General features: G+C 38.5%; 1 protein-coding gene across 23 annotated transcripts in view; it reads right to left on the bottom strand.

The window, feature by feature from the left end:
* Nucleotides 1-26,868, bottom strand: part of AKAP13 (A-kinase anchoring protein 13) — a 360,797-nt gene that overhangs the window by 109,057 nt on the left and 224,872 nt on the right. For 22 of the 23 annotated variants that reach the window (XM_055362877.2, XM_031002130.3, XM_055362887.2 and 19 more), the window contains exon 9: nt 589-664. In XM_055362877.2, coding sequence (XP_055218852.2) covers nt 589-664 — 76 coding nt within the window. Of the gene's footprint in view, nt 1-588; nt 665-19,784; nt 20,778-26,868 lie in introns of those variants that run through there. The other variant, XM_004056713.5, reaches the window with a different exon arrangement.

The following is a 26,868-nucleotide window of genomic DNA, read 5'->3' as shown; positions in this document are numbered from 1 at the left end:
AGGTCTTAAGAGCATCGTACCCTCAAGTGTTGTTAGGAATAACTCAAAGGTACTTAAGGAAAGACTTAATTCCTGACCATGCATCCAAAGTGTAACGGTTCTCAACCTTGGGTACACAGCAGGGTAATCAAAGGAGCTTATAAAGATTTTGATATCTAGGCCACACCCCACCCAATTAAATCAGAATATCTGGAGGTAGGACCCAGGCATCAGTATATTTTTAAAGCTTGTTCAGCCAGATAATTCCAATGTGCATTCAAAATTGAGAACCTCAGGTTTGGTTAACAGTATATTTATACTTTTACCAGATTAAAAATCCTATGTCATATGTATATGCACAGCACAGATGCCTTCACAAACGAATGAATCATAAAGCCACCTATGATGTCTGTTGCTACCAAAATAAAATTCAGGTAATTACACGTGTTCATCTTCAACTGTAAGACAAAATGCCTACAAACCCAGATCACATATATCCCTTCCTCTGATTTATTGTATAACATGCTAAGCAAGGGCAGATCTCCAAATAAAACGATCTGCCAGAGTGGGGCTGCAGCTCCAGAAAATGAATGGATAATCTCAGCTTACCTGGGCTCTGCTTGGAAGCCAGAAGAGATGCTGCATCAGGGCATGGCTCTATTGTACACCAGTTTTCTCGGTTTATCTGAAAGAAAAGGAAAACACTGAGTTTCAGACATTGAAGTAATGTGAGATAATTTTACAGGTGCCAAAACTATGTCAACTGACCAACATTCCTATCTTTTTCTTTAACACAGGGTGAGCAAACTTATGTCAAGGGAAAAAAATTTTTTTTTCACAATATTACCACAGCAATCTATACTCAAGGATCTTAAGAGGTTGTCAATAAAAATTAGGCATACAAAAGCAATAGGAAAAGATACACAAAGATGAAGGCCATAGTGTAGGCCAAGGGTAAAATTTAAAAAGTTAACAAATGAAATTGACTAAATATTAAAATACATATTTGGTGTGGCTCATGCCAGTAATCCCAACACTTTGGGAGGCTGAGGTGGGAGGATTGCTTGAGGCCAGGAGTTCAAGACAAGTCTGGCAAACGTGGCAAAACCCCATCTCTACTAAAATACAAAATTTACCCAGGCATGGTGGTGGTGCACACCTGTAATCCCAGCTACTCAGGAGGCTGAGGCACAAGAATTGCTTAAACCCGGGAGGCAGATGTTGCAGTGAGCCGAGATCGTGCCAGTGCACTCCAGCCTGGGCGGAGCAAGACGCCATCTCAAAAAAAAAAACAGGCTCAGAGGGGTTGCTGAAGTAATAAACAGCAGGACTGGTGCTGGAATGCCAGGTCTGTGTTATTCTAAAAAGCAAATACTTCCCCCCTCCCCACAAATTAAAAAAAATTTAAATATTGCCTTTACACCTCCCAACCCTCTTAATATTATAATTCTCTTTGATTGAATTTTAAATTTTTAAAATTACCATTGAAGATTTCAATACTCCTCTCTTAATTGATAAACACAAACAAAATCAGCAAGATAGAGAAAACTTGAAAAACCTCAACCAATTTGAGCTAACACAATATAGAACACTCCACCCAATAATAGCATAAGAAACATTCTTCTCAAGTGCACTTGGAATGTTCATATTCTATCACATAAAACAAACCTCAAATAAAACAAATGTTCATATTCTATCACATAAAACAAACCTCAAATAAAACAAACATATACTGTAGCACAAAACAAGTCTTAAATATAAGAGAATTAAAATAATAAAAAGTATGCTCTGTGATCACAACAGTATTAAATCAGAAATCCAAAACAAAAGATACTGGGGAAAAACTCAAATATTTGAAAAAAATTTTAAAAACTTCTAAATAGGCTGGGTGTGGCACGCCTGTAATCCCAGCACTTTAGGAGGCTGAGGCGGGCGGATCACAAGGTCAGGAGATGGAGACCATCCTGGCTAACACGGTGAAATCCCGTCTCTACTAAAAAAAAAATACAAAAAAATTAGCCAGGCATGGTGGCAGGCGCCTGCAGTCGCAGCTACTCAGGAGGCTGAGGCAGAACGGCATGAACCCAGGAGGCACAGCTTGCAGTGAGTGAAGATCGCGCCACTGCACTCCAGCCTGGGTGACAGAGACTAAAAAAAAAAAAAACTTCTAAATAACCCAATGAAAGTAGAAATATTAAGAAAAAGAAGAAAATATTCTAAATTGAATAAAAATTAAAACACCACATATAAAAATTTGTGGATATAACTAAAGCAGTGCTAACAGCAATATTTATAACATTACATGCCTATATTAGAACATAAGGTTTCAAATCAGTGATCTAAACTTCTACCTTATGAAACTAGAAAAAGAGGAGGAAATTAACCCAAAGCAAGCAGGATAAAGAAAATAAAGAACAGAAATCAATAAAATAGAAAACAGAAGAACAATAAAATCAATGAAACCAAAAGCTGGTTCCTTAAAAGGGTCAATAATATCAATACAACTCTGGCGAGGCTAATAAAAGAAAAGCGACAAATGACAGGAATCAGGAATTACAGAGTGACACCATTACAGATCCTATAGATATTGAAAAAATAAAGAAATATTACGAACATTACTGCAATAAATTCATCAAGTTGGATGAAATAGCATTCCATGACACTATACAAACTACCAAAATTCACTCAAGAAAACATAGATAATCTAAATAGCCTTATTCTATTAAAGCAATTGAGTCCATAGTTTAAAACTTTATTACAAGGAAAACTTCAGGCCTAGATGCCTTCAGTGGTGAATGCTACCAAACATTTAAGAAAGAAATGTCAACTCTACACAAGCTCTTACAGAAAACAGAAGAGAAGTATTTACAATGCAGCTCATTTTATGAGCCTAGCATTACTCTGAAATCAAAACCAGACAGATATAAGAAAACTATAGATCAATATTCCTCAGGAATATAGATGCAAAACACCTTAACAAAATTTTACGTTAATGGAATCCAGCAATATGTATCATGAGCAAATGGGTTCATCCCAGGAATTTAAGGTTGGTTTAGCACTTGAAAAACCAGTTTATTAAAAGACCAAAAAACTCACGAACTAATGATCATCATTAGATGAAAAGAATTTGGGGCCAGGAGCGGCGGCTCATGCCTGTAATCCCAGCACTTTGGGAAGCCAAGGCAGGTAGATCACTTCAGGTCAGGAGTTCAAGATCAGCCTGGCCAACATGGTGAAACCACATCTCTACTGAAAATACAAAAATCAGCCAGGTGTGGTGGTGGGTCTCTGTAATCCCAGCTACTAGGGAGCCTAAGGCATGAGAATCACTTGAATCCGGGAGGCAGAGGTTGCAGTGAGCCGTGATTGTGCCACTGAACACCAGCCTGGGCAACAAAGCAAGAATCTGTCTCAAAGGAAAAAAAAAAAAAAAATCAGCAAAATTCAACATCTATTCATGATAAAAACTCTCAGAACACTAGGAACAGAAAGGAAATTACTCAACCTGACAAAGGCATCTATAAAAAACCTACGGTTAACATTATATTTATTGGTGAAAGACTAAATGCTTTCATTCTGAGATCAGTAACCAAAGATGTCCATTCTCATCATTTTTATTCAACAATATTCTGGAGGTCCTATCCAGTGCAGTAAAGCAGAAAAAGAAAGAAAACGCATACCATTGGAAAGGAAGAAGTAAAACTTGGTTTATTCACAAATGGCATGACTGCCTATGTAGAAAATCCTAAGGAATCTATAAAAATACTGGAATAAATAATGTATTAATAAAAGCAAGGTTGCTAGACACAAAGTCAACATACTAGCAATGAGCAATTAGAAATTGAAATTAAAAGTAAAAGCAATACCATTTACAAAAGCCTCAATAAATATAAAATAATTAGGGATAATTTTAAGAAAATATGAGTAAGACTCATACTCTGAAACCTTTATAAAACATTGTTGAGAAAAATCAATGCAGACTTAAATAAATAGAGATACCATGAGATCAGAAGACTCAATACAGTTGTTAATTGTCCTCAAATTGATCACTACATGATTTCAAGACATACTATAAAAGCTGCACTAACCAAACCAGGGTGATATTAAACGGCAGACATATAGATCAATGGCAGAGAAGAGAGAATCCACAAACAGACCTTCACAGATATGGCCCATTGATTTCTGACAAAGATGCCAAGATATTTTAATGAGGAACAAATAGTCTTATGAACAAATGATGCTATAACGACTGGATACTAATATGTAAACAAGTAAAACTCCCCAAGATCTAAAATCTTACCCCAAACCTTACCACCTATAAAAATGAACTCAGAATACATTATATATCTAAATGTTCAACCTAAAACTATAAAACGCCTACAGAAGACAGAGGGAAATACTTTTATGGGAACTTCGGTTACACAAAGATTTCTTAAATAGTACGTTTTTTAAAACATGAAAAAAAAAGATAAATCTATGTCAACCTTAAAAACTTTTACTCCTCAAAAGCCATTGTTAGGAAAACAAAAAGGCAAACTAAAAACTGAAGGAAAATATTTATAAAACAATTATCTGCTAAGAACTCCTACCCGGAATAGTTAAAAATAAAAGAAACTCTTACAATGCAGTAACAAAGCAACATGATTTTTTAAATGGGTAAAAGATTTGAATAAACATTTTATTTAAAAAGATATATGAAAGGCAGACAAGCAAAAAAAAAGATACCCAACATCATTAATCCACAGGAAAATGTAAATTAAAATCACAAGGGCATACCAGCAGACATCCATTACAAGAGTCAAAATTTGAGACTGATAATACCAAATGTTGGCAAAGATGTGGAGCAACTAGAACACAGTACTGTTGCTGAAAGAAAGCAAAATAGTACAGCCATTTTGGGAAAGCAGTTTAGCAGTTTTTCATAATGTCAAACATATACTTACATACAACATAGCATCCCATTCATTTACCAAAGAAGAATCAAAACCTACTGTCACACAAAGACTTGCACTGGAATTTTTAAAGCACTTTAATTCATGAGAGCTCCAAACTAGAAACAGCCCAGATTGCCATCAAATGGTAAATGGATAAGCAAATTATAATATATCCATACAATGTTATAGATTCACAGAAAGAAGAAATGAACTGCTGATACAAACAACATGGATGAATCTCAAGAGTATTACGGTAAGTTTAAAAAAAAAAAAAGCCAGACTCAAAAGACTATGTATTGTATGGTTCTATCTATGCAATATCTAGAAAAGGCAAACCTACAGTAGCAAGAAAACATTAGTGATCAGCAGAGACTGAAGGAGAAGACTGACTACAGGGAGACAGAACGGAACTTCTGAGCTGACAGAAGTGTTCCTATTATGATGCGGTAGTGATTACACAATTTAAATATTTGTCAAGGCTCACCAAACTATAAACTTATATTGGTTAATTTTGTTGTATGGAAATTTATACCAGAATAAAGCTGAAAACAAATACATTCTCAAAAACAGAAGTATAAAATATAAAACAAATTTTAGTCTTCACAATTCCCACACACCTTAGCATTATAACCCTTTAATCATTAAAACTGACATACTCAGATGTAATTCTAAATAATATGAGCAGAAATATCTAAACAAACTACTAAGTAGTTGTGAATATTTGTATGCTCAAAGACAGAAGCCTTGATTTTATTCAATAACCTCTAAAATATATTTCTGATCACTTTAGTGAGAATATTAAACTCTTCTGCTGACAAAGATCAACAGTTTTACTGTATATGCTAAGTGGCATAAGGCAGAAAGCTAGAGACATTTTGTCAAATTATAACTGTTTGACAATAAAATGAATGAAAGGAATTAAACTGCTTGCAAATAACCAGGCAAACTAGAACCACATGAAACAAAACACTTTATCATTTTCTCTGTTCAGCTATTTTACTATTACAGAGACCAAAAACAGCAGGAATCAGGGGCCATCAAGGTTTCAGTTTCTGGTGTGTTACAAAATGATGCCAAAAATTTAAAAGTAATCCTGAATGGAACTGAATCTTCAGCAGGTGCCCTGGGATTACACATATTAAAAAATATCCTTTCTGAAAGGTACTTTAAGGTATACACAATAAGGAAGTAACCACAAATTTTGTAACTTTACCAACACCCTATCCACATCTTTCAAAGAATTAAAACAACACATTTTCCTTTAAAAAAAAAAAAAAAAAAAAAAAAGGCCGGGTGCAGTGGTTCATGCCTGTAATCCCAGCACTTTGGGAGGCCGAGGTGGGCAGATCACGAGGTCAGGAGATCGAGACCATCCTGGCTAACACAGTGAAACCCCGTCTCTACTAAAAATACAAAAACATTAGCCAGGCGTGATGGCGGGCGCCTGTAGTCCCATCTACTCAGGAGGCTGAGGCACGAGAATGGCGTGAACCTGGGAGGCTCAGCTTGCAGTGAGCCGAGATTGCGCCACTGCACTCCAGCCTGGGTGACAAAGAGAGACTCCGTCTCAAAAAAAAGAAAAAAGAAAAAAAAAGTCATTCAGAGAATTTTCTCTTAATTTCAAACGGCATTTCATTTGCAATGAGCCAAATTTTACTTATTGTGAAATAAGATTCTCTGCTAATAGAACCACTGTACTGCAATACAAAACTACACTTTTAAGCTGGAAGGGAAAAAATTACTCCCCCCCGCCCCTATTATTCCTGTAATAAGAAGAGGCTGCATGAATACAGCAACAAGTTTAGATAGTTTACAGAAATAAAAGAGCTCAGATGATTCTTTAGTGATAAGTAAAGAATCTGGAAATGAACTACTATGAATTACCATATTACTGTCTCTTACCTTGACCTTCAACAAGTTTTTTGGCCAACAGTTTAGAAAACCCTATTAAAATTCTATTTCTGCCAGGCGTGGTGGCACATGCCTGTAATCCCAGCACTTCGGGAGGCCGAGGCAGGCGGATCACAAGGTCAGGAGTTCGAGATCATCCTGGCCAACATACTTGAAACCCTGTCTCTACTAAAAAAATACAAAAATTATCTGGGCGTGGTGGCACGTGCCTGTAGTCCCAGCTACTTGGGAGGCTGAGACAGGAGAATCGCTTGAACCATGGAGTCAGAGGTTGCAGTGAGCCAAGATCACACCACAGCACTCCAGCCTAGCGACAGAGCAAGATTCCGCCTCAAAAAAAAAATTCTATTTCTTAGAATACTTTTCATTACCTTCTCAATACCACATGTCATTCCACAGCCAATGAGTAAAGTGAACATTATTTGCCTTGAATATGCAAGCAACTAAGACTCTCTATACTTTTCCTGTCATTTTAGGTACATGTGTTACATAAAGTGAGTTTCACATTTTACAAAATTATATACAATAAACACATACTACTAGAACAAAATTAAAGTTAAATATCTTTAAGTAAATATGCTAATTTCTGAGTAACAGTGATGAGAACATAATAACAGTGATGAGAACATAATCATGTTGGAAAACAATTCTTCATGTCCCTCTTGCATTTCTGCAGGTTTTATCAGCAAAAGTCCTGATGGCCCTTTTATTCTAGACTATCTTTTCAAGACTGTTTGTATATCAAACACCCTTAGAAGATAAAAATACTGTTTCCTTCCGAAGCAAAGGGCAGGTTTGTTTCTGTCCAGTATAATAAAGATAATGTCTCAGTCAAGGGCAAAGGTCACATAGGCTTACTGTCCACTGTATAAAAATTCAGATTTCTTCAGGTTTAGATTTCTCAGCTGTGACACAGCATCAACCTGGACCCCTTCGTGTTGCCTGCATAGGGCTTAGGAAGCAAGGAGAACCAACAAGAAGGTGATGCTGATGCTGCTGGCTATGCAATGAGTAATACATTTACCTGTCTCTGACCCTAGAATCCCATGACTTCAGCCAGCACCCATGAAACTGTGTCAGGATGTAAGTTAACTTGCCAGCTTGCAAGTACGGAACAACTTCCGATCCACCACATTAACAATTAGTATATATTATATAGTATTAAAAATTTTACACACAGTGGCAGCCAAAAATCTCTTGACATGTTACACTTCTGTGGTGCAATCTCCTAATCTATTTTCTATTGGGTGGATATGTCTCAACGACCACAAAGAGACAACTTATATTCCTTTTAACTTTCCTGTAGTTTCCCAAATTTTCTTCAATGGTTATATATTTCTTTTATTTTAAAAAAATTTATCTTGATAAACTTATTTTGTAACAACTTCAGGCTGATACAAAAAATAGTATACATAAAAAGTAGAAATAACTTTAGTTTGCAAAGACAGCACAGAAAGTTCCCGTTTATCCCCACTCCCTTCCTCACCGGTTTCTCCAACGTTAACATCTTACATAACCATAACACAGTTGTCAATACTAAGAAACCAACACTGGTACATTACTATTAAGTAAACTCCAGACTTTATTTGGATTTCACTTGTTTTACCATTAGTGTTCTCTTTCTGTTCCAGGATCCCATCCAAATTACCACATTGCATTTAGTGTGTGTGTGTGTGTGTGTGTGTGAGAGTGAGAGAAAGTGTGTGTGTGTGTGTGTGTTATTTTGCATTTTAACATCTTTATTGAGATGTAATTCACATACTAGAAAACTGGCCCATTTAACGTATATAATTCAATAGTACTAGTATATTCATAGAGTTGTGTAACCATCACCACTATGTAATTTTAAACATTTTTATCTTGACAAAAAGAAACCCTATATCCATTAGTAGTCATGCCTCACCCCCATCCCCTGTTCCCTAGTGCCTAGAGAGCCACGAATGTATTTCTATCTCTACAAATTTGCTTACTCAGGACATTTCATACAAATAGAGTCATACATTATTTGGTCTTTCATGCTGGGTTCTTTCACTTAGCAAAATGTTTTTGAGGTTCACCCATGTTGAAGCATGTAACAGTACTTTACTTCTTTTATTTCCAAATAATATTCTACTGTATGGATATATCCACATTTTACTTATCTATATGCATCAGTTGATGGAAATCTGGGTGGTTGTTTTTTTTTTTTTTTCACTTTCTGACTGTGACGAATGATGCTGCTATGAACATTCAGAGTTTTTGTGTGGACATGTTTTCAATTCTCCTGGGCATACGCCTAGGACTGGAACTGCTGGGTTACATACATGGTAACTTTATGTTTAATACTTTAAGGAGATGTCAGACTGTTTTCCAAAGTGGCTGTACCATTCAACAATTTTTCTACATTCTTGTCAACACCTATTTTTGTTATCTTTCTTATTGTAGCTACCACAGTAGGTGTGACATGGGTGCTCATCCTGAGTTTCTTTTTTTTAATAGAAAAATCTATTTTAAAATCTATTGTTACTTTCTAGAAAAGGAAAATTGTGTGAAGATGTAAGGCTCGCCATGCTGGGATGTTTCTATCCTTCTATTTTTTAAGAACTGTGTTAAGTATCTTCTATATAATAAACACTGTACCAAGCCTTAAAAGCAGAAGTAGTAAAATAGCTTGTCCTCAAAGAACTCACAGCTTACACGTGAGATGTGAAAATGTTAGGTCGGTCAATAAGCCTACCACAGCATCTTGCATAGTAGACAATGAAATGTGTGTTCACTTGGACAATGCATGCTGTAATTAATAGAGATGGGAATGACAGTGAATGGAACACTACATTGCATACAGTATTTTCGTGCTACGTATATTTCTGGTTGGGTCACAAATGTTATATATACAGAGACACTGGGCCGGAATAACAATTTTCCATCTTAGTTCATTGTGTGTGTGTGTGTGTGTGTGTGTGTGTGTGTGTGTGTGTGTGTCTGTCTGTCTGTCTGTCTGTCTGTCTGTGTGTGTGTGTGTTAAAAAACAGAGAATAGAGAAGTCAGAGATGGCACACACCAGTGTCTAAGAGCCAGAGAACTCGGGAGATTAGAGCTTCACAGAAGCTGCTGCAGAGAAGTCAAAGCAGATACAAAACAAAAAGAAGTTACTGAATTTGGCAACTGTGAGCTCAGGAGTTCAAGACCAGCCTGGGCAACATGGAAAAACCCTGTCTCCACAAAAAATACAAAAATTAGCTGGACATGGTTGTGGGCGCCTGTAATCCCAGCTACTCAGGAGGCTGAGGTGGGAGGCTGGCTTGAGCCCGGGAGGTGGAGGTTTCAGTGAGCCAAGACAGCACTGCTGTACTCCAGCCTGGGTGACACAGCCAGACACTGTCTCAAAAAAAAAAAAAAAAAGGCTGTAAAAGAACTCATTATATTTCTAGATTCATGATACTTTAAAGTACCATCCCATAGATTTGACCTTTTTACAGACCCGTGAGAAGGCATGTTGCCATTTTAGAGAGGAAGAAAACACACTCAGTGAGGCTTGGTGATTTGTGGAGAGCATACATGTAGATGAACTATATTGTATTTATAGCTTTATCTGCTCAAAAGACCATAAGCTTCCTGAGAACAAAATCACATCTATTTAACGGATTTCCCCAATGAGTAGTAAGTGCATGGTTCATGGTGGATGCTTAATGAATAATCTTTGAATTCATTATCCTCAGTGATTCTGAAGAAAAAAGTGGAGAGACTCCCTGAGGATTACAGCCCTGCTTCCCTTTATTAGACCCATAAAAAACCTGAGGCCAAAGGAGGCAAAGTAATTTGATGAAAGTAATAAATATTTCAAAACAGAGGACCCAAGGTTTCCTCACTTCCAGTCCACCACAAATTTCCCCCTCAAGAGTCTCTTCTTGTTCTTTTCCCTTTTTATTCTTTCTCCTTTCATTTTCCCTCCTTCCCTCACTTCCTTCCTTTTCAGAAAAAGAAGCTGTCACCCCAGGCTGGAGTACAGTGGTGCAATCATACCTCACTGCAGCCTCAAACTCCTGGGCTCAAGCGATCTTCCTGTCTCAGCCTCCTGGGTAGTTAGGACTACACGCATGTGCCACCATGCCCAGTTGTTTTTTAAAAATTTTTCTGGAGAGGCAGGGGTCTCACAATGTTGCTTAGGCTGGTCTTGAACTCCAAGCCTCAAGCAATCCTCCCACCTCGGCTTCCCAAAGCATTAGGATTACAGCCGCGAGCCACTGTGCCATCTCTTCTTATTCTTATATTTGTCTTAGAATTCAATAATAATTGTTTAAAATTTTTTAGTATTAAATTGAATAAGTTTGGCAAAGTGTATTTCACATCTTCAAGAAAGATTTATTGGAAAACAGTCATTGTTGATTCAGACAAAAATATTTAGAAAATAAGGCATTACTGAAATGACACAAGTAAAATATGAAACTGGATACCAATTTTTTTAAATATCAAAATGCTGTAACTGAAAAAAAACTGCTGTTTGTTTGTTGTTGGCTCTGTCAATTACTAGAATCCTGTGGTTTTAATCACCAGCACTTAATTAACAATGATGTCCTGAGGAGGCTCACCGTCTCTAAGAACACAAGAAGCTCAAGCAAATCTGAGATGATGCACACTTTCAGTCAAGTTCTCTCTTCTGAATTAGGCTTCATTCGTAAACATTTAAAAGTAAAACCCATACTGAAGAACAGTAACATTTCCGATAATTCAGGGCTTCTGCACCAGGATTGGGAAATCTAGCAGAAGGCGGCTTCTTAACGCTATCTTGCTGTCAGCTACACACTGACACTCATCCACACAAGTAGCCAGCAGCACTTACGGAGTGCTCACTTTAGGCAAGAAACCAGGTTAAGGTACAGCAATAGACAAGAAGGTGAAAAAGATGATTCTGATTACAACTGGCATAGTAGCTACCACGGTTTATAAGTATAATTTTAACACAAAATGCCTTGGGTTATGAAGGCTTGACATCCCAAGATGATAGATATATACATACATCCTTATGAGTCTACGGATTATCAGATTCAGTGAGACAGCTCCACAAACCATGGCCTGTAAGTTTGGAAACACTGATTAATTTGTGTAATACAATAGGTACACAAATAGCTAAAATCCACAAAGAAAGTCCCCAGCATGAAAATAATTCCTGCTCAAGAATCTGGGAAAAGCTCAACAAAAGTGTTGGTATATGAGGTAGGCCTTAAAAGCGGACACTATGCTTGCGAGAGAAAGATGGTAAGGCAGGGAATCCTAGCTATACGAAAAAAGCATGAGCAAAGCAGTTAGGACACTCCAGAGCTGGACTTCATAGCCTTTCACGTCACTGACTCCTTCAAGAATCTGCAGGAAGCCATGGAACCCTCACCAGGAACATGCACGCTACGTCACAATCGGCGGTTCTTTACATAGCCTCATAACCCAGGCTAAAGACCTTTGCTTTTGATGTTTTTCAGGAACACAAAAAGCCCAACAGTATCCAGAAATGTAAACTGAGCAAGGAAGAACAACAGGAGATACAGCTACAATGAATCTAGGCTTTGTTCTCTAACAAGGGTGGACCCTGTCAATCATATAAGAAAGGTAGTAAAAAGATTAGTACTATACTTGGCCAATAACTCTAGATGTGTACAGATACAATGGGAGAGTAGGGAGGAAGGAAACACACAGTATCTGAGACACAAAGGCCAATTAGGATGAGCCTGAACTAGTCTAGTCTAGAGGTAGTGTATACCTGGACTGGGAAGCACATAAAAGGTATACATCAGAGAGCTAGTACAAAGGGCAAAATTCACAGAAGTAGGAGAGAAAAACGGGTCAAAGATCCACAATGAACAGACATAGGAAATCTAGAGGGAAGAAGATGATGTACTCTATTTGCCCATGTTGAGTTTGAAATAACAATATGTCCTGCAAATGGTTACACAAGGTTTTGGAAGCTTGAGAGAAAGGCTGGCGCTAGCTTCATTTGTTCTTGAGATAATAGATGAAAAGAGCACGCAGGAGAGCCAAGGCAGAGCTTGCAAAAAGAAAAGACACACTAAAGGTGGCATTCATAGTAAATAATACCTATTCGCAGATGGGGGGGTTTGGAAAGCTCATACTTGCTGGCTTCTTACAAACACAAACAGGACAAAAGTAAGTGTGCATTAGGGAAATGCAAATCAAAACCACAATGAAATAACACTTCATATCCAACAGGACAGCTATCATTTAAACAAAAAAAGATAGAAAATAAGTGTCGGCGAGGATATGTTGAAATTGGAATTCTTGTTAATTGCTGGTGGGAATGTAAAATGGTGCAGGCACTGAGGAAAACAGTATGACAGTTTCTCAAAGAAAAAAAAAAATTAAACATACAATTAACTTATGATCCAGCAATTCCACTTCTGGGTATACATGCAAAGAATTGCAAGCAGGAACTCAAACAGATATTTGTATACCAATGCTCATAATAGCATTATTTGCAACAGCCAAATGGGGGCAACAGCCCAATGTCAATTGATGGATGAATGGGTAAACAAAATATGGTATATACTTACAATGGAATATTATTTTGCCTTAGAAAGGAAATTCTGACACATGCTATAATATGGATGAACCTTGAAGATATTATGCTAAGTGAAATAAGACAGTCACAAAAGGACAAATGTTGTATGACTCCACTTAGTACCTAGAGCAGTCAAATTCATAGAGACAGAAAATAGAACGGTAGCTGCCAAACTAGCAAGCAAAGAGAATGGGAAGTTAGTGTTTTAACAGGTAAAGAATTCCAGTTTGGGAATATGAAAAAGTTCTGGAGAGATAGCTGGTGGGATGGTTATATAACAATGTGAATGTACTTAATGCCACTGAACTATATACCTAAAAATGGTTAAAATTTATGGGATGTACCTTTTATCACAATTAAGAAATGAATGAGCAGCAGTTAGAGATATGCAAGCTTGTTTAGAGAAAAGTAGTCAGGCAGCCCACACAGTTAGAGTCAGAGCCAGTAATCTGGGCCAGACACTACCAATCATGGTCAATGTCATTAACCAGAGGACAAGCTCCATATGTACTGTGTGTGGAAAGAATGTCAAAACATGTATCAGCATTTTCAACCACATCCTGTGAAACAGCAATACCAAGCGTATCATATTCATGCGTGAAGAATATTGTGCTTCCTATAAAGTAAGCTGCTTAAGAGATGTAAAGTTGATTACAAAACATCTCCCCCCTCCTTCTGCCCTATTTCAGAATCATTGATGTGGCAGATACATTTGTTCTAGTCTTGGTTCTATTCATCAACAAATCCACTATTTCTTTCTCACTCAAACAACCAAGGCAACTTAAACGCCACACTATGTGGCTCCATTTGAAACACTGTCAGTGCTTCCTACAGGCCAGATACAATGCCAGGTCCTGAGTACATACATGGAAAGACATCTGAAACTTCGTTTTTTAAGCGATGGGGGTCTTGCTAGGATGCTCAGGCTGGTCTTGAACTCCTGGCCTCAAGTGATCCTCTTGTCTCAATCTCCTAAAGTGCTGGGGTTACAGGCGTCATGTGAGCCACTGTGCCTGGCCACATCTGAAACATACACTGCAGGAAATCAAAAGCCACCAAACATTTTTTTCATTAAAGGGATCCTGTTCTCATGTTAGTCTCTTTTCCAAACGTGATTCAAAGACTGAGGTTTTCACGCTAACAGATAAATTGGTTCCTTATACTATCAACACTCTTCTCAGTCAGTTCTGAGACTAGGCTTGGCAAAAAATTCGATCATCAGCAGAATTAGGAGACGGGATAAGAAAAATCATCAGTGTTGGCAATGCAAATAATTTGAGTTTAAAGAGAAAAATGAAGATGATTATGTATCTTTCTATTCGGATTTACCCTTTTGGAATCTTGAGCTGTGAACAAAGTATAGGACTGGCAACTGACTAAATGGGTAGGAAAGTGAATGGGTGATTTAGAGAAGCAAGTAGCTGGAAATGTGGAAAACAGAGATTTTACCATTAAACATCTACATCTTTTGGAGAGACAAGTCACCAAAACATACATTTTTGCTCTAATCACATTTATGACACTTTAGCTACAAAACATAGTCATTGGTTTTCCTTTGTCCATATTATCTCCATGACAACCAGTTCATGGACACCACAGGTATTCAACATCCAAACTTCTGGTGAATTATGGTGCACATGAAATATGGGATAATGGAAGTTACCTCAGAAGAAATGCCAGACCTATCCAGGTTACTCTGAAATTTCTGACATGAAGCCTATGGACCCCTTGTGATTATCCCTAAACCACACCCACAATGTGTTCCCATCAGTCAGAAATAGAGCTGTACATATTTTCAGTGGAGAGGGAATTGTCTTTGTTTCTGGCAGTGTTTCTGTTACTGTTCGTATCTGAACATCCTAATAATACAGCTCATGGTTACACCCAGCCTTCCCAGCCACTACCCATATTTACTTCCTCTGCAACTGTCTCAGGAGATCCTGCCTGAGCTACAAGGCTGAACAAAAGGAAGCAAAAACCCACCATCCGGACATAGAAGCCAACACTTGAGTCAAAGTCTTTTCAGGGAATTGGACTGTATCTGAGTGGCTATATATGTGGTTGTCTTCAATCCAGAGCCTCCTTGTCTTTTGTTTTGTTGCAATGCGGACATCTCTTACAGTAAGCAAACTTTTAGGGAATGTGTGCTTCTCTGCAAAATGACACCATAGAGACAGACTACTCCTCCTCAGCCTTAGCCAATGAGCTCGTGTGGCCTGCCCAAGTGTAGTGAGTCGGGAGGGGATCGTCCTGCTCTGTAAATATTTCCATTCAATGTAAACAAAACACAGTTGCAAATCTTTTAACCATTCAGCTAATGTTCTGAATTACTGCCTATAAAATACTCTCTATAAATCATCAGTAACAAGAAGAATCACATTACTATTAACAGGCAGTATTTTTCCAGGTACCCAAAGTTACAAAATTAGTAAAACAGCAATGGCCCAGGCTAAAAGCAGTGCAAATCAGCAGTTAATCCTTGATTCTGACCTGCTTCCTTTTGGTACACTAATTTTACAGTCAGTTTCTGATACCCGCTGTCCTCTAGTAATGCTCACCATGAGCTAAAGTTGGCTACTGAACTCAGTTAGGTGAAAGCTCCCATCAGTTACCAACTTCCGAGGTCAACACTAGCTTTTTGAAGGATGCTGAGAAAAATGGGCATATTGGTACCAAAGGGCCCATGCCAACAATTACAATTCTTTCATATCCCATTTTTAGCATATGATTCATAGTTACCAACCACATACTGTAAGAGTCAGAAGTGCACGCATCAAGAAAAGGAGAACTGGGGGAATGTCATATACAGAGGAACGGGAATGGGTATGTGTATGTTACGCTGGAGAACAGACAGGTGGGTGACCAAGGAATACTATCAACTTAGGTTTTATTACTTAGAAAAAGTTCAGAATAGAGGTAATATTTCAGAGGCATTGGGGGTTGATGATGGGACAGAAGAGCTGATGTGAGGATGACACTAGCGTACCCAGCCTCAGGGAAATCTTACAAGAAGGTCTTGATACAGAAAAGCTACCGTGAAACTATGCAGAACTAACAAAGGAAGCAGGGCAGAATGCAGAAGCAGCCAAATAAAGCGTGGGTACATAACACAGAATGAGAATGCTGAAGCTAATCTACAGTGAATTATTAGGATGCCAATGGGAGGGACTGGAGTTGTTAAATGTGGAATACCAAAGTGACAGGCTCACAATTTAAACTCTGTAATTACTGCCATATTTCACCTCATCTGTTAAACACAATTTATATAACATGATGCTTATGAATCCATACTTACAAAGATAAATTCATTTAACCAACAAACGTTGTTTTGAGTGTTTAGATAATATTAATGAACAGATAAAAATGACAAACTCCTTAGTACAAAAAAGCAAATTTCCACAGATAAAAGTGGAGAACATGCACATGACGGCTTGAGAATTTATGTGGCACAGGCACCCAACTATAGTTTTTAAAACACTGATAGAAAATACTGAAATTAGAAATAATTTTGTAGAAATAATTGGAGAACACTACCAAATGGTTTTTTAGAATTGTGAGAAAACTTTGCTAAAAATCATGGGACAAAATGAACTTATATGACATGGTGTACCTATCCTAAGTATTGTAGAAGGAATTCCTGCACTGAGAAAGAAGAGAACAAAAGTCTAAGATAGAAAAGGAACACATATGCTTATATCAATAAAAGCTAATATACATATTCATGTAATAAGAGGAATTTATCGACTCAAAAAAGAGGTCTAGAATAGCAGGAAAAACATGGACTTTGAAAACAGTCCAACCTGGGACTGCACTCTATTATCAATTACATATGAGATGTGAGACACTGGGAAAGTTATTAACTACACCAATCTGTTTTCCTGTATGTAAAATGAGACAAAGAGTAGGAATGTAAACACCAAATGCCTGTGTCTCATATCCATTCACTTCTTCCCACTTCAGACCACAAAATCCTCTTATCCTGCCTGTGCTATCATAACGGCAGGCTAACCGATTACTACCAGAATAATCTTTTCAACACGTACACTGAGAGGTAAGGCATCCTCCCCATAGCTGTTAAGGCCCTGCTCTTCCAGGTCCCACCTCTGGCTCCGGCCTTCTCATCCTGCTACCCCACTTTCCACTCAAGGTGCTCCCATCCACCACAACGGCCCTGTCCATTCCTTCCTTCCTCAGGGCCCTGTATTCACTGTTCATTCTTTCTAGAGAGCTCTTCCTTAGCATAGCTACTGTCTTTCCATCCTCTGGAGATCAGCTTTTTAAATGTCTGCACCTCGAAAAGATCTTCTGTCTAAAGACCATTCTATCTGAAATAGTTCTGCCCATTATTCCCTACACAGCACCCTACTCATTTCTTTCAAATCAATTATAACAGTTTGTACTTATTTATTTCTCTATTTATTGTCTACCTTTAAGCAATAATGGGATAAAGACTGTAACCCGTGGCTCGCATGGGATAGGTACTTAGGTTTCTTTGAGTTTATAGTTCTCAAAGATGTGGTCTTCTCCATCTCCAAAGCAAAGAAACTAACACCAAACGTCCCCATCTTATTTCAAACTGGAAACAGGGTGTTTTCAGGACTCCTAGTGTTTATTTACTAATGACTATTTTCTGAGAAGTGAAGTTTTCTCCACTGAAAATCTTTTATTATTTATTGGGCAGGATAGTACAAATACACAAAGACAAACACCTTTATTAGCTGTAGGTTTGTGGGGAAAACAAAAAAACAAAAAACCACATTCTTGTCACTCAAATTCTTCATACCCCTTACCATGCTCAAGAAAACCCTCGGGCTCTTCATATGAATATGGGGTAAAAAGTAACTGCCTGGCAAGTCTCAAATTAAGTAACGTATATGGAGGTGCTTCATTAAAACTATAAAACAGCAACTCTGAGGCCAATAAGCCTGTACTGATTTAGCTCCATTCACAAGGGCTTTCCATGCCTACCTGGAGTATAAAGTATTATATATTTTAGCATTATTTTAAATGTTCAATATTTGTTGTGATACTCCGATTTTCTTCTTATCCTTCTCCCCACCCGCAGGCAAAATCATAGGGTATCACGGACATAAAGATCCTAAAAATGAGATTCTCCTAAATACATTATATGAGGACAAAAATTTTAAAACATCACCGTGATCTCACAGAGAAAATCACATTTCTGAGAAACCAAAATGAATAATATCTTGGAACAATTTCAAAACACCAAGTTACCAACTGCTGGCAGCCGAGGCCCAGCAAGTCAACCACCTGATAGTGATTATGGAGAGACAATGACAACACTCTACCACAAATCACAACGCCTCTACATAGTGCCCTGCCCAACATGGCATTTCATTGGTTTTTGTGTCTAGCCTTCTGAGCCCATTCCTTAGCCTCACTCGACCAAAGAAAAAAATCGAAAAGACCCAAGTAATAAACTGAATTGATAAATCAATAAAATAGGTCCACTATTTCCTTGACCAAGGCAATATATTTCCACTTTGCTTAAAATGACCCTCACCTCCACATACACCCTCACAAGTTCAGATACTGAGGTTCTTTCTGTCATCTATGAAATGCTTGGTTGACTTCCAATTTCCCCTGCCTTTGCCAGAAAATTGCTAAATTTCCAAAAAGTGCTCTTTGAGCTGTCCAACATTCCCAGACTCTCATCTTACCGGCTGGAGGAGTTCTTACTAATTTTAGATTCAAGGATGCCTTCTGTGAGCAATTAGCTATTCAGAGTCTCCGCCCTCATCCTGTTTAGACACCAAACATCACTAATGCGGAAAACACAAACAAATACAGCTATCAACAAAGTCAGAAGCTACCTCTGAAAAGCAGTCAAACCAAGCCAAAAGGTCAGCTCTGCCACCTTAATAGATAGGTTTATTGGAAATCCTTCTAAAAGAAATAAATGTTGCCTATCTTTCCCCTAAAGAATTGAACGAGACAGTAGCAGAAAAACAGAAAAGACTCAGACAAAAGACAGAAATACTTAAAAGACAGAGGCAGAGAGAGAGACTGACAGAGAAAGAGACCAGGCAGATGGGGGTGGAGTCTGGGGGCGGAGGGGTGACAGAGACAGAAGGACAAACAGAGCAACTTGGAAGGTGAATTTCTCTCTCTGTGATTTTCAACAGTATGAGGTTCTCCCAAGCATAAGAATCCATTTTAATGAAAGTAAAATTACATTTCAACAGTAAGTGGTCCAATGCTGATTACCAAGCACCTACTGCTTCCTGTTCAGATATTCCTTTAAGAGGCTTACATTCACCCCTCATCCTCCACTGTGCACAGATTTCTCGGCCTTTCTCCCAATACAGGAGGGCCAGGGACATGGCTACTGGGTTCAAAGCACTAAAACAGCCTGCAGAGCTTCAGAATGCATGAGGTGCAGCCCCCCTTACCTTCAGCAATACCACGTCCACAGTCCTGTCCACCTTGGAGATGTCACAGAGGCTGTAGCGCCTCTTGTGCCGTTCATACATTTTGCCCAAATGCAAGAAAGAACAGAGAAAATGCAGGAAGTATATCCACTGTTAACTTGGGGACCAGTGCAAGTCCTTAGTTCCAAATTTCTCACGGTTAGGTCGTGGAGATCTCTGCCTTCCAGACTCCTCTCTATTAAAACTCTCAAAGGGGTCAAAAACAATGAATTAAAAAGAAATAAAGCAGAATCCAATTCCTTGAACTGACTGAGAACTTGCTGATAACTTCAGAGTGCTGGAAAGATGAATGTAGAACTCATAATATAAACAATAAATACCACCTAATGCTATACTTTGTGCAGATCTTGACTGAAAGAGAAGCAAACACCGTTTCCATCACTGGCAACGACTCCAGTAAAAAAATAAAGAATAAACTGGCTAAGCATAACGGCCAATACACGTAGGGAAAAAACCCCAAGAAGTCAATAAAAATCCACTATATACTTTGCCAGGAAGAGGGAGAGAAAGAAAGGAAGACGACGCTATTTCAAAGCGATGGCATGAAAAAAGTCATTAGATTCTGTTCTTGCTTAAAACAAAAACAAGGACAAAGAAAATCTACTTTTCCTTAAAAAAAAGTAGAAGCTGGGAGATGCTTTTCAAAGTAAAGTCTTTAGAATCTCTCTTGCTCACCAGGCAGTAGGGCTTGGTTTTGATTTAAGTTGAAAATCTCTAAGGACAGCAGAGTAAAAGGGAAAAAAATAAAAGACCACTCCTGCTGTACTCTCTCCCTCCCTCCCTCCCTCCCTAGCCAGCCTCCTCCTCCCTTTTTCCTTCTCTCTCAAGAACGTCACTGCTTGCCCTTTCAGCTCCGCACCCGCAGCCTTGGAGGTTTGAAAACCCAATTGCAGTTGTGGGAACATGATTCATCTACCGACGAAGAGAAAAACAAGGCTTCCTTTTCCAACCCGCTTCTTCTTCCTCCTCCTCCTCCTCCCACCCCTATGAAAAAGGCTCTGTCAGGCATTGCAAGATGCAGCTCAGTTCTTTGATGTCAGAGTAGTATGCTAATAAAGGAAGGGGGGTGTTATACTAAACACCACAAGCGTGTACAACGGACTTGTCGTGAGGTACAGAAAGTTGAAACTACCCAAAGCATACACTATACCTCCCTGCCAAATGCAAAGCAATGATTTAACACAAGAAAAATGTCAGCCAAATATTGCAGTTATGTCTCTAGGATCGAGACGTGGCTATAAATGTGTCTGATAAAGTTTAAAAATTATCAAGAGTTAAGCTTTATTTTTGGGGAGGGAGAAGGGATGATGGAGTTGATTTGAAGAAAATGAAAAAGAAAAGGAGTGGAACAAAGGAGTTCTGTGTATGTTAATATTTGTTGCGACTAAGCATAGCTGCCTGGCTGGGACTTCTTCAATGTTTCTATGCACACTAACTGGGTCTTGAATTGTGGGTCTGCTACTTCATTTGCCTGTTTTCTTACTATTCCAGACCCTTCTAGCCCCCCACTCTATCTAACATTCTCAGGGACAGACTTACTTCAGAATGCATTCTCTCACCTAAGACATTCTCTTACTTGGATCATGAATGATTTGGGAGGGAAAAGGATGAGGAACTGAGGGAAGCAAAAAGCAGAAAGGAGTGAAGAAACAAAAGAAAAAGGGATTTAAAAAAAAAGGATTTCTCTTTGTAGGAGCTGCTGACATTTTCCTTGAGTTGTCCAGAGCAGTCCTTAGCTAGGCTGTGAAAGCAGCGGCTCAAATACCACAACAGAAGGGGAGAGGAGAGATTTAACACCTACATTTCTGTGGACATTGCAAACAAAGTAGGTGAAAAGGTTTTTCAGGAACTAAAAAACGGATATAGAAAAAGGGTATATAGATGAGTTGCTGTGTCCTCAGGCCAGATATTCAACTTGCTGACCAGCTTAAAGGAGGGAAATACAGCAAACCCTGCTAAGAAGACTGCAAACGTCTTCCTCAACTTTCTATTAATACACCACAGCTACAGGCTTTATTCTGAAATAAAAGCCATAAGGTTTTATCTCCCTATCCCTCACTGGTTCATCCGAGGAATGAAGGCGGACAACCCCTCCCCTTCTCGTGCCCCAAGTGAGCCTTGGCTCTGTAGCGGTACCAACATGTGCAGTGAAACAGATGTTGCTTTTCATTACAAATGAGGCTACAAAACAGTAGAAACAAGACGATTTGACAGAGATTTAAAAGTTGTAAATAAAATTCTTGCTCAGGCTTATCAAAAGCATGGGAACTTGACCAGAGATTTACAAATACTTCCAAACTATGTGGTCTAGGGCACAGATAGAAAGAGCCTTTAGGCTGGAATGTATAGATAAACTGATACTTTATTATCTTTTCTGTAAAAGCTTTCACCAAGCTAGAATGTAGAACTCGCCCTTCTTTTTTTGAACACAGAGCTGCCTGCCCTCTGTCCTCAATATGGTTTGTTCCTCACTGCCACTCCCTTCTGTTTTAATTAGAATCAAATGATTCCTGCTTCCAAGGTTCCCAGGCATCTGTCTCTCTAGGGATCAGAGATGGTTTAATCACCATTAAAACCCTCCTACCGGCTGCGCGGTGGCTCACCCCTGTAATCCCAACACTTTGGAAGGCCAAGGCAAGGAGATCATGAGGTCAAGAGATCCAGATCGTGGCCAACATGGCGAAACCCCCGTCTCTACTAAAAATACAAAAATTAGCCAGGCATGTTGGCACATGCCTATAGTCCCAACTATTCAGGAGGCTGAGGCAGGAGAATCGTTTGAACCTCGGAGGCGGAGGTTGCAGTGAGCCAAGATCGCGCCACTGCACTCGAGCCTGGCAACAGAGCAAGACTCCGCCTCAAAAAACAAAAAACAAAAACAACAACAACAACAAAAAAGCTTTTCTACCCTAACCCTGTCCAGTGACTTACATGCAGATAATTTATATCAATGTAACAGATATTTTGCGACTTCTAGTGGAGGCAAGCAAAATAAATAGGTAACAAGGTGTCCGTCTTCAAGAAATTTTTAGGAGAGAGAAACTTGTTTCAAAATAATGTAATTTTCTGAAAGAGCCTAGATTACTGTTTGAGACATATAGACTAACCTTTTTATTTCTAACTTCTGGCTTTGTGCCACAGGCTGGAAAGCTAGATTTCCTGCTCTTTCTGCATATTAAAGGACAATTCCTTACATATTCTGTTCCTTCTTGGAGGACAAATACCCTGGGTGGGAAACAAATGCTCTGGGTGGAGAAAAGAGTCTGTGTTGCTTTCCCCTCTGGATCTGCTCAGCACTCCCCAACAGAAGACAGAATCTGCAGTCTTGTGCTTTTGCAGTTGATGTGACAATTCCAAGTTTTTATCAAAAACATCTGGAACCACTGAACAGTAATTCTGCTAGGATTTTGAAATACAGCAACCAATCATTTCATATCTAAACCAGAGCTGACAGTTACAAATTTAAAGGAGGTTCTGAGTTAATTTCCCTTTTCTTTTAATTTGGGGAACCTGTAGTAAAATATTTTATTATTTACAGCCATACTACTTAACAGTAGTTACTTACAGTATTAATTGTCTTTCCTTTCTTTCTGCAGCCTCCATCCTGCCCTCTATCCACACAAATGGTCCCAGATTCTTTAAAAACAACCAGTGCTTTTAATCTGTCTCATGCCACAGGGCCAACATGCAATTATTAAAGATTCCAGAAAATGAAATATAAAAATATTTTATACATCTTAATTTAGCTATAGCATTTGTGTTCATGAATTAAATTTTCATTTGATTTACTTAACTACAAGATCTAGCACCTTACCAAATTGTTTAAGCATTCTTATGGGTCAACACTGTGGCTGCTTTAGTTCCAGTTAGGGCAGAAGCCCGTCTGGAGTCTCACAGCAAAGTTTCTGAATTAGGACACCACCTAGTGGGGGATGCTGAAGACCCAAACAGAACACCAAAGGCCAGTGAATACTTTTGTGGGGGTGTGGGGATAGGGGTAGGGCTCATCTTCTGCTACTATGTATTTTTTCCTGAAACCCCAAAGTGAACATAAAGTAGCAGCATGTGAATGGACACTGGTTAATGACTCACCAATGATCAATTTTACTCTCTGCAGAGAACACAAGGTACTAAGTGAAAATCAAGGGTTCTTTGTCTTCCTAGGTGTGCCATTATCTCACTGAGCAACTTGGGAGATACTAGTTTGACCCTCTGGACCAAGATTTCCAGAATGGAAAAATTAGAGATTCAACGCTAGGTCATATCTGAAGATCCTTCTTGCTCTAATATTATATACTGCCAGTCTGAGACTAGGAAGTTATCACATGCCATATAGTTCATGGGATACGGTAGTTTCAGAGGAGAAAGAAAAGGGAATTGAGACATTCTCTTAAAACTTGCAGAAAACATTATTCCTGCATAATGACACTTTCTACCTTTGTTCTTCACATGAAATGGGAAGGAAGGAAAAGTTTACCACAGTCAACAATTTTCATTAATCTAAACTTAAATATAGTGATTCATCCAGAGTTACACATATGTTGGTGGTAAAATGTATTAGAATACAGATAAAACATTTAGCCTCCACTTGAGCAACTCCTGTCTGCTTAGATAATAGACTGCTTCAAATAAGACAAATGAATATTTGAGAGGTGAAAGAAGAAAATACTTTACAACGGCTGCAAAGGCCTCGTCTCCAATTAGGCTTTCCTTGTACTATGGCTCCAGGAGAAGCAGGTCTACTGCTCCCTCCTAGCATTCACTAACATACAGATTTGAAGGTTACAAGACAGTAAAAGGGTAAAGGAGAAGGAGAGACCTAGAAGGCTATAACCACCATTTCTTTTCAAATTAGTAGCAAGCAGTAGCCAACAGCTCCTTTCCTTAGCCCTTTACTATCTTTGCAAGAAGAAAACTTAAGACAATTTAACTGGCAGCAGCAAACTGACAATAATAGCAACAATTAAAATAACAACAAACTAATATGGAACAATATAAGAAAAAAGTATCTTCGTAAACTTGTGCTCTTTACAGGAACAAGCTCTCATGGATCATACACACAAATGTTAAATTCTACTAAAATTACCAACAGCTTTGTGAAATACAAGGAGGGAGAAAGGAAGAAAGGGAGATGGCAGAATCAAAATTTCAGTTGGGAAAACAGTGACAGGACAGTTTAATCTTGAGGACAAGTCTTCTGGAGCAAGATTTATTAACCACAACATTTACTGAATACCTCCTGTTTGCCAGGTGCTTCCACAGGTACAATTTCATTGATTCCTCATAAAAACCTGTAAGGTGAAATTTTACTGTCTATTTTACAGATGAGGAAAAGTAGCACTCAGAGTTTAGATCAGTTATATAACATCACACAGCTAATAAAACAGATTTGCTTTAAACTCAGTTGTGTAAATCAGTCTTTCCACTACATCTAATTTTGCCACTTGATAAATCCCCCAAGAAATGAAACTATAACAGAGAAAAGTTAGTATTTGAGGAAAGAAAACTTGGGATTCATTACTCATAATCAATATCCCTACATTTGATTTTACATAAATGCTAAGGGACAGAAAAAGATGTTTTTTTAAAAATAAAAATGCCAAGTGATTCTTAATTTTACATTAAATGGACTCAACTTCTCTGCCAACATTTCAATATTTGACATTCCACTTTTTAAAAGTTTCTCTCTATAGTAATATCTTACAAAAATCAGAATGAACAAACCAAACATACAGACTAAAAGATCTCCGGATATTGCTACCCAAGTCTTCCTGAAAATGAACAGATACACTGATCTGGCTTTTCTCTTTGGAGCAAACATTCGTTATTTCTTTTGGCAGCATTTCAGATATTTAAAGATGGCCGTCGTGCTTCACCACCCTCTTCAGGCTTCTCTTTCGAATCATGATTCCCACAACGGCTCCTCAGACAACAGAGTACCTGAGTGCTCTCTAGTTAGTGTACTTCTTGTGATGTGGATGCCCCAAACAAAATCCTCTGACAGGTGCACACTGGGATAACTAAGATCAAATTGGTTTTCTTGACACACATATCACACCGCTAGAAGAATAATAAACTTACTTCCCATATATTTTCTTTCAGTGTGACTTACAGTATCAGGTCTCCTTTAAACTATAATCTTGTGATTTTGTTTTAAAACCTACTTTATAGCTTTCTGTATAGATATATTCTCTCAAATAAATTCTCATTTGTTTTAAAGTTATCATTTTAGCCTTAAGAGAGTATAGTGAACCTAAATTCCATCACTGAAATAACAGCTGTTTCTCCAAACTCTGTATCATTCATAAATCTGAAGAGCAAGGCTAATGATGGAACCCAGAATTAAATCACTAAAAGCCTCCCCTGGTAGGACATCTGTCCATCAATCAGCACTCCTAATATATATATATATATATATATTTAGACGGAGTCTGGCTCTGTCGCCCAGGCTGGAGTGCAGTGGTGAGATCTCGGCTCACTGCAAGCTCCGCCTCCGGGGTTCATGCCATTCTCCTGCCTCAGCCTCCTGAATAGCTGGGACTACAGGCGCCCGCCACCACACCCAGCTAATTTTCTACATTTTTAGTAGAGACGGGGTTTCACCGTGTTAGCCAGGATGGTCTCGATCTCCTGACCTCGTGATCCGCCCGCCTTGGCCTCCCAACGTGCTGGGATTACAGGCGTGAGCCACCGCACCCGGCCCCAGCACTCCTAAGATTAAGTAAAATGCTGGTCTATCAGCTACAAAGCCAACTGAATTCTGAGTCCCATTCCTCCATCTTCTATACAATACAGAATAATTAGTAAAACTTCTTCCTGAAATTAATACATACTAAATGTATGGCATTCTCCTATTCAACCTATCAAATAATGCTACCCAAAAGGGAAATGAGACACTACTCATGCAGTGTACTGTTTGATAACCATTTATGTTGTCTATTTAAAACCAGATCCTAAAGACTGTTGTAGTTGATAAAACTATAAGCCATATTTACTCATAGTTTTGAATCTTCTAACAACATTTCTCTTTAGCATGACCACAAGA

The sequence above is a fragment of the Gorilla gorilla genome, chromosome 16, assembly GCF_029281585.2.
Source record: "Gorilla gorilla gorilla isolate KB3781 chromosome 16, NHGRI_mGorGor1-v2.1_pri, whole genome shotgun sequence".
Taxonomy (NCBI): Eukaryota; Metazoa; Chordata; class Mammalia; order Primates; family Hominidae; genus Gorilla; species Gorilla gorilla.
Note: the sequence above shows the minus strand (reverse complement) of the source record. Positions and strands in the feature narration are given on the sequence as shown.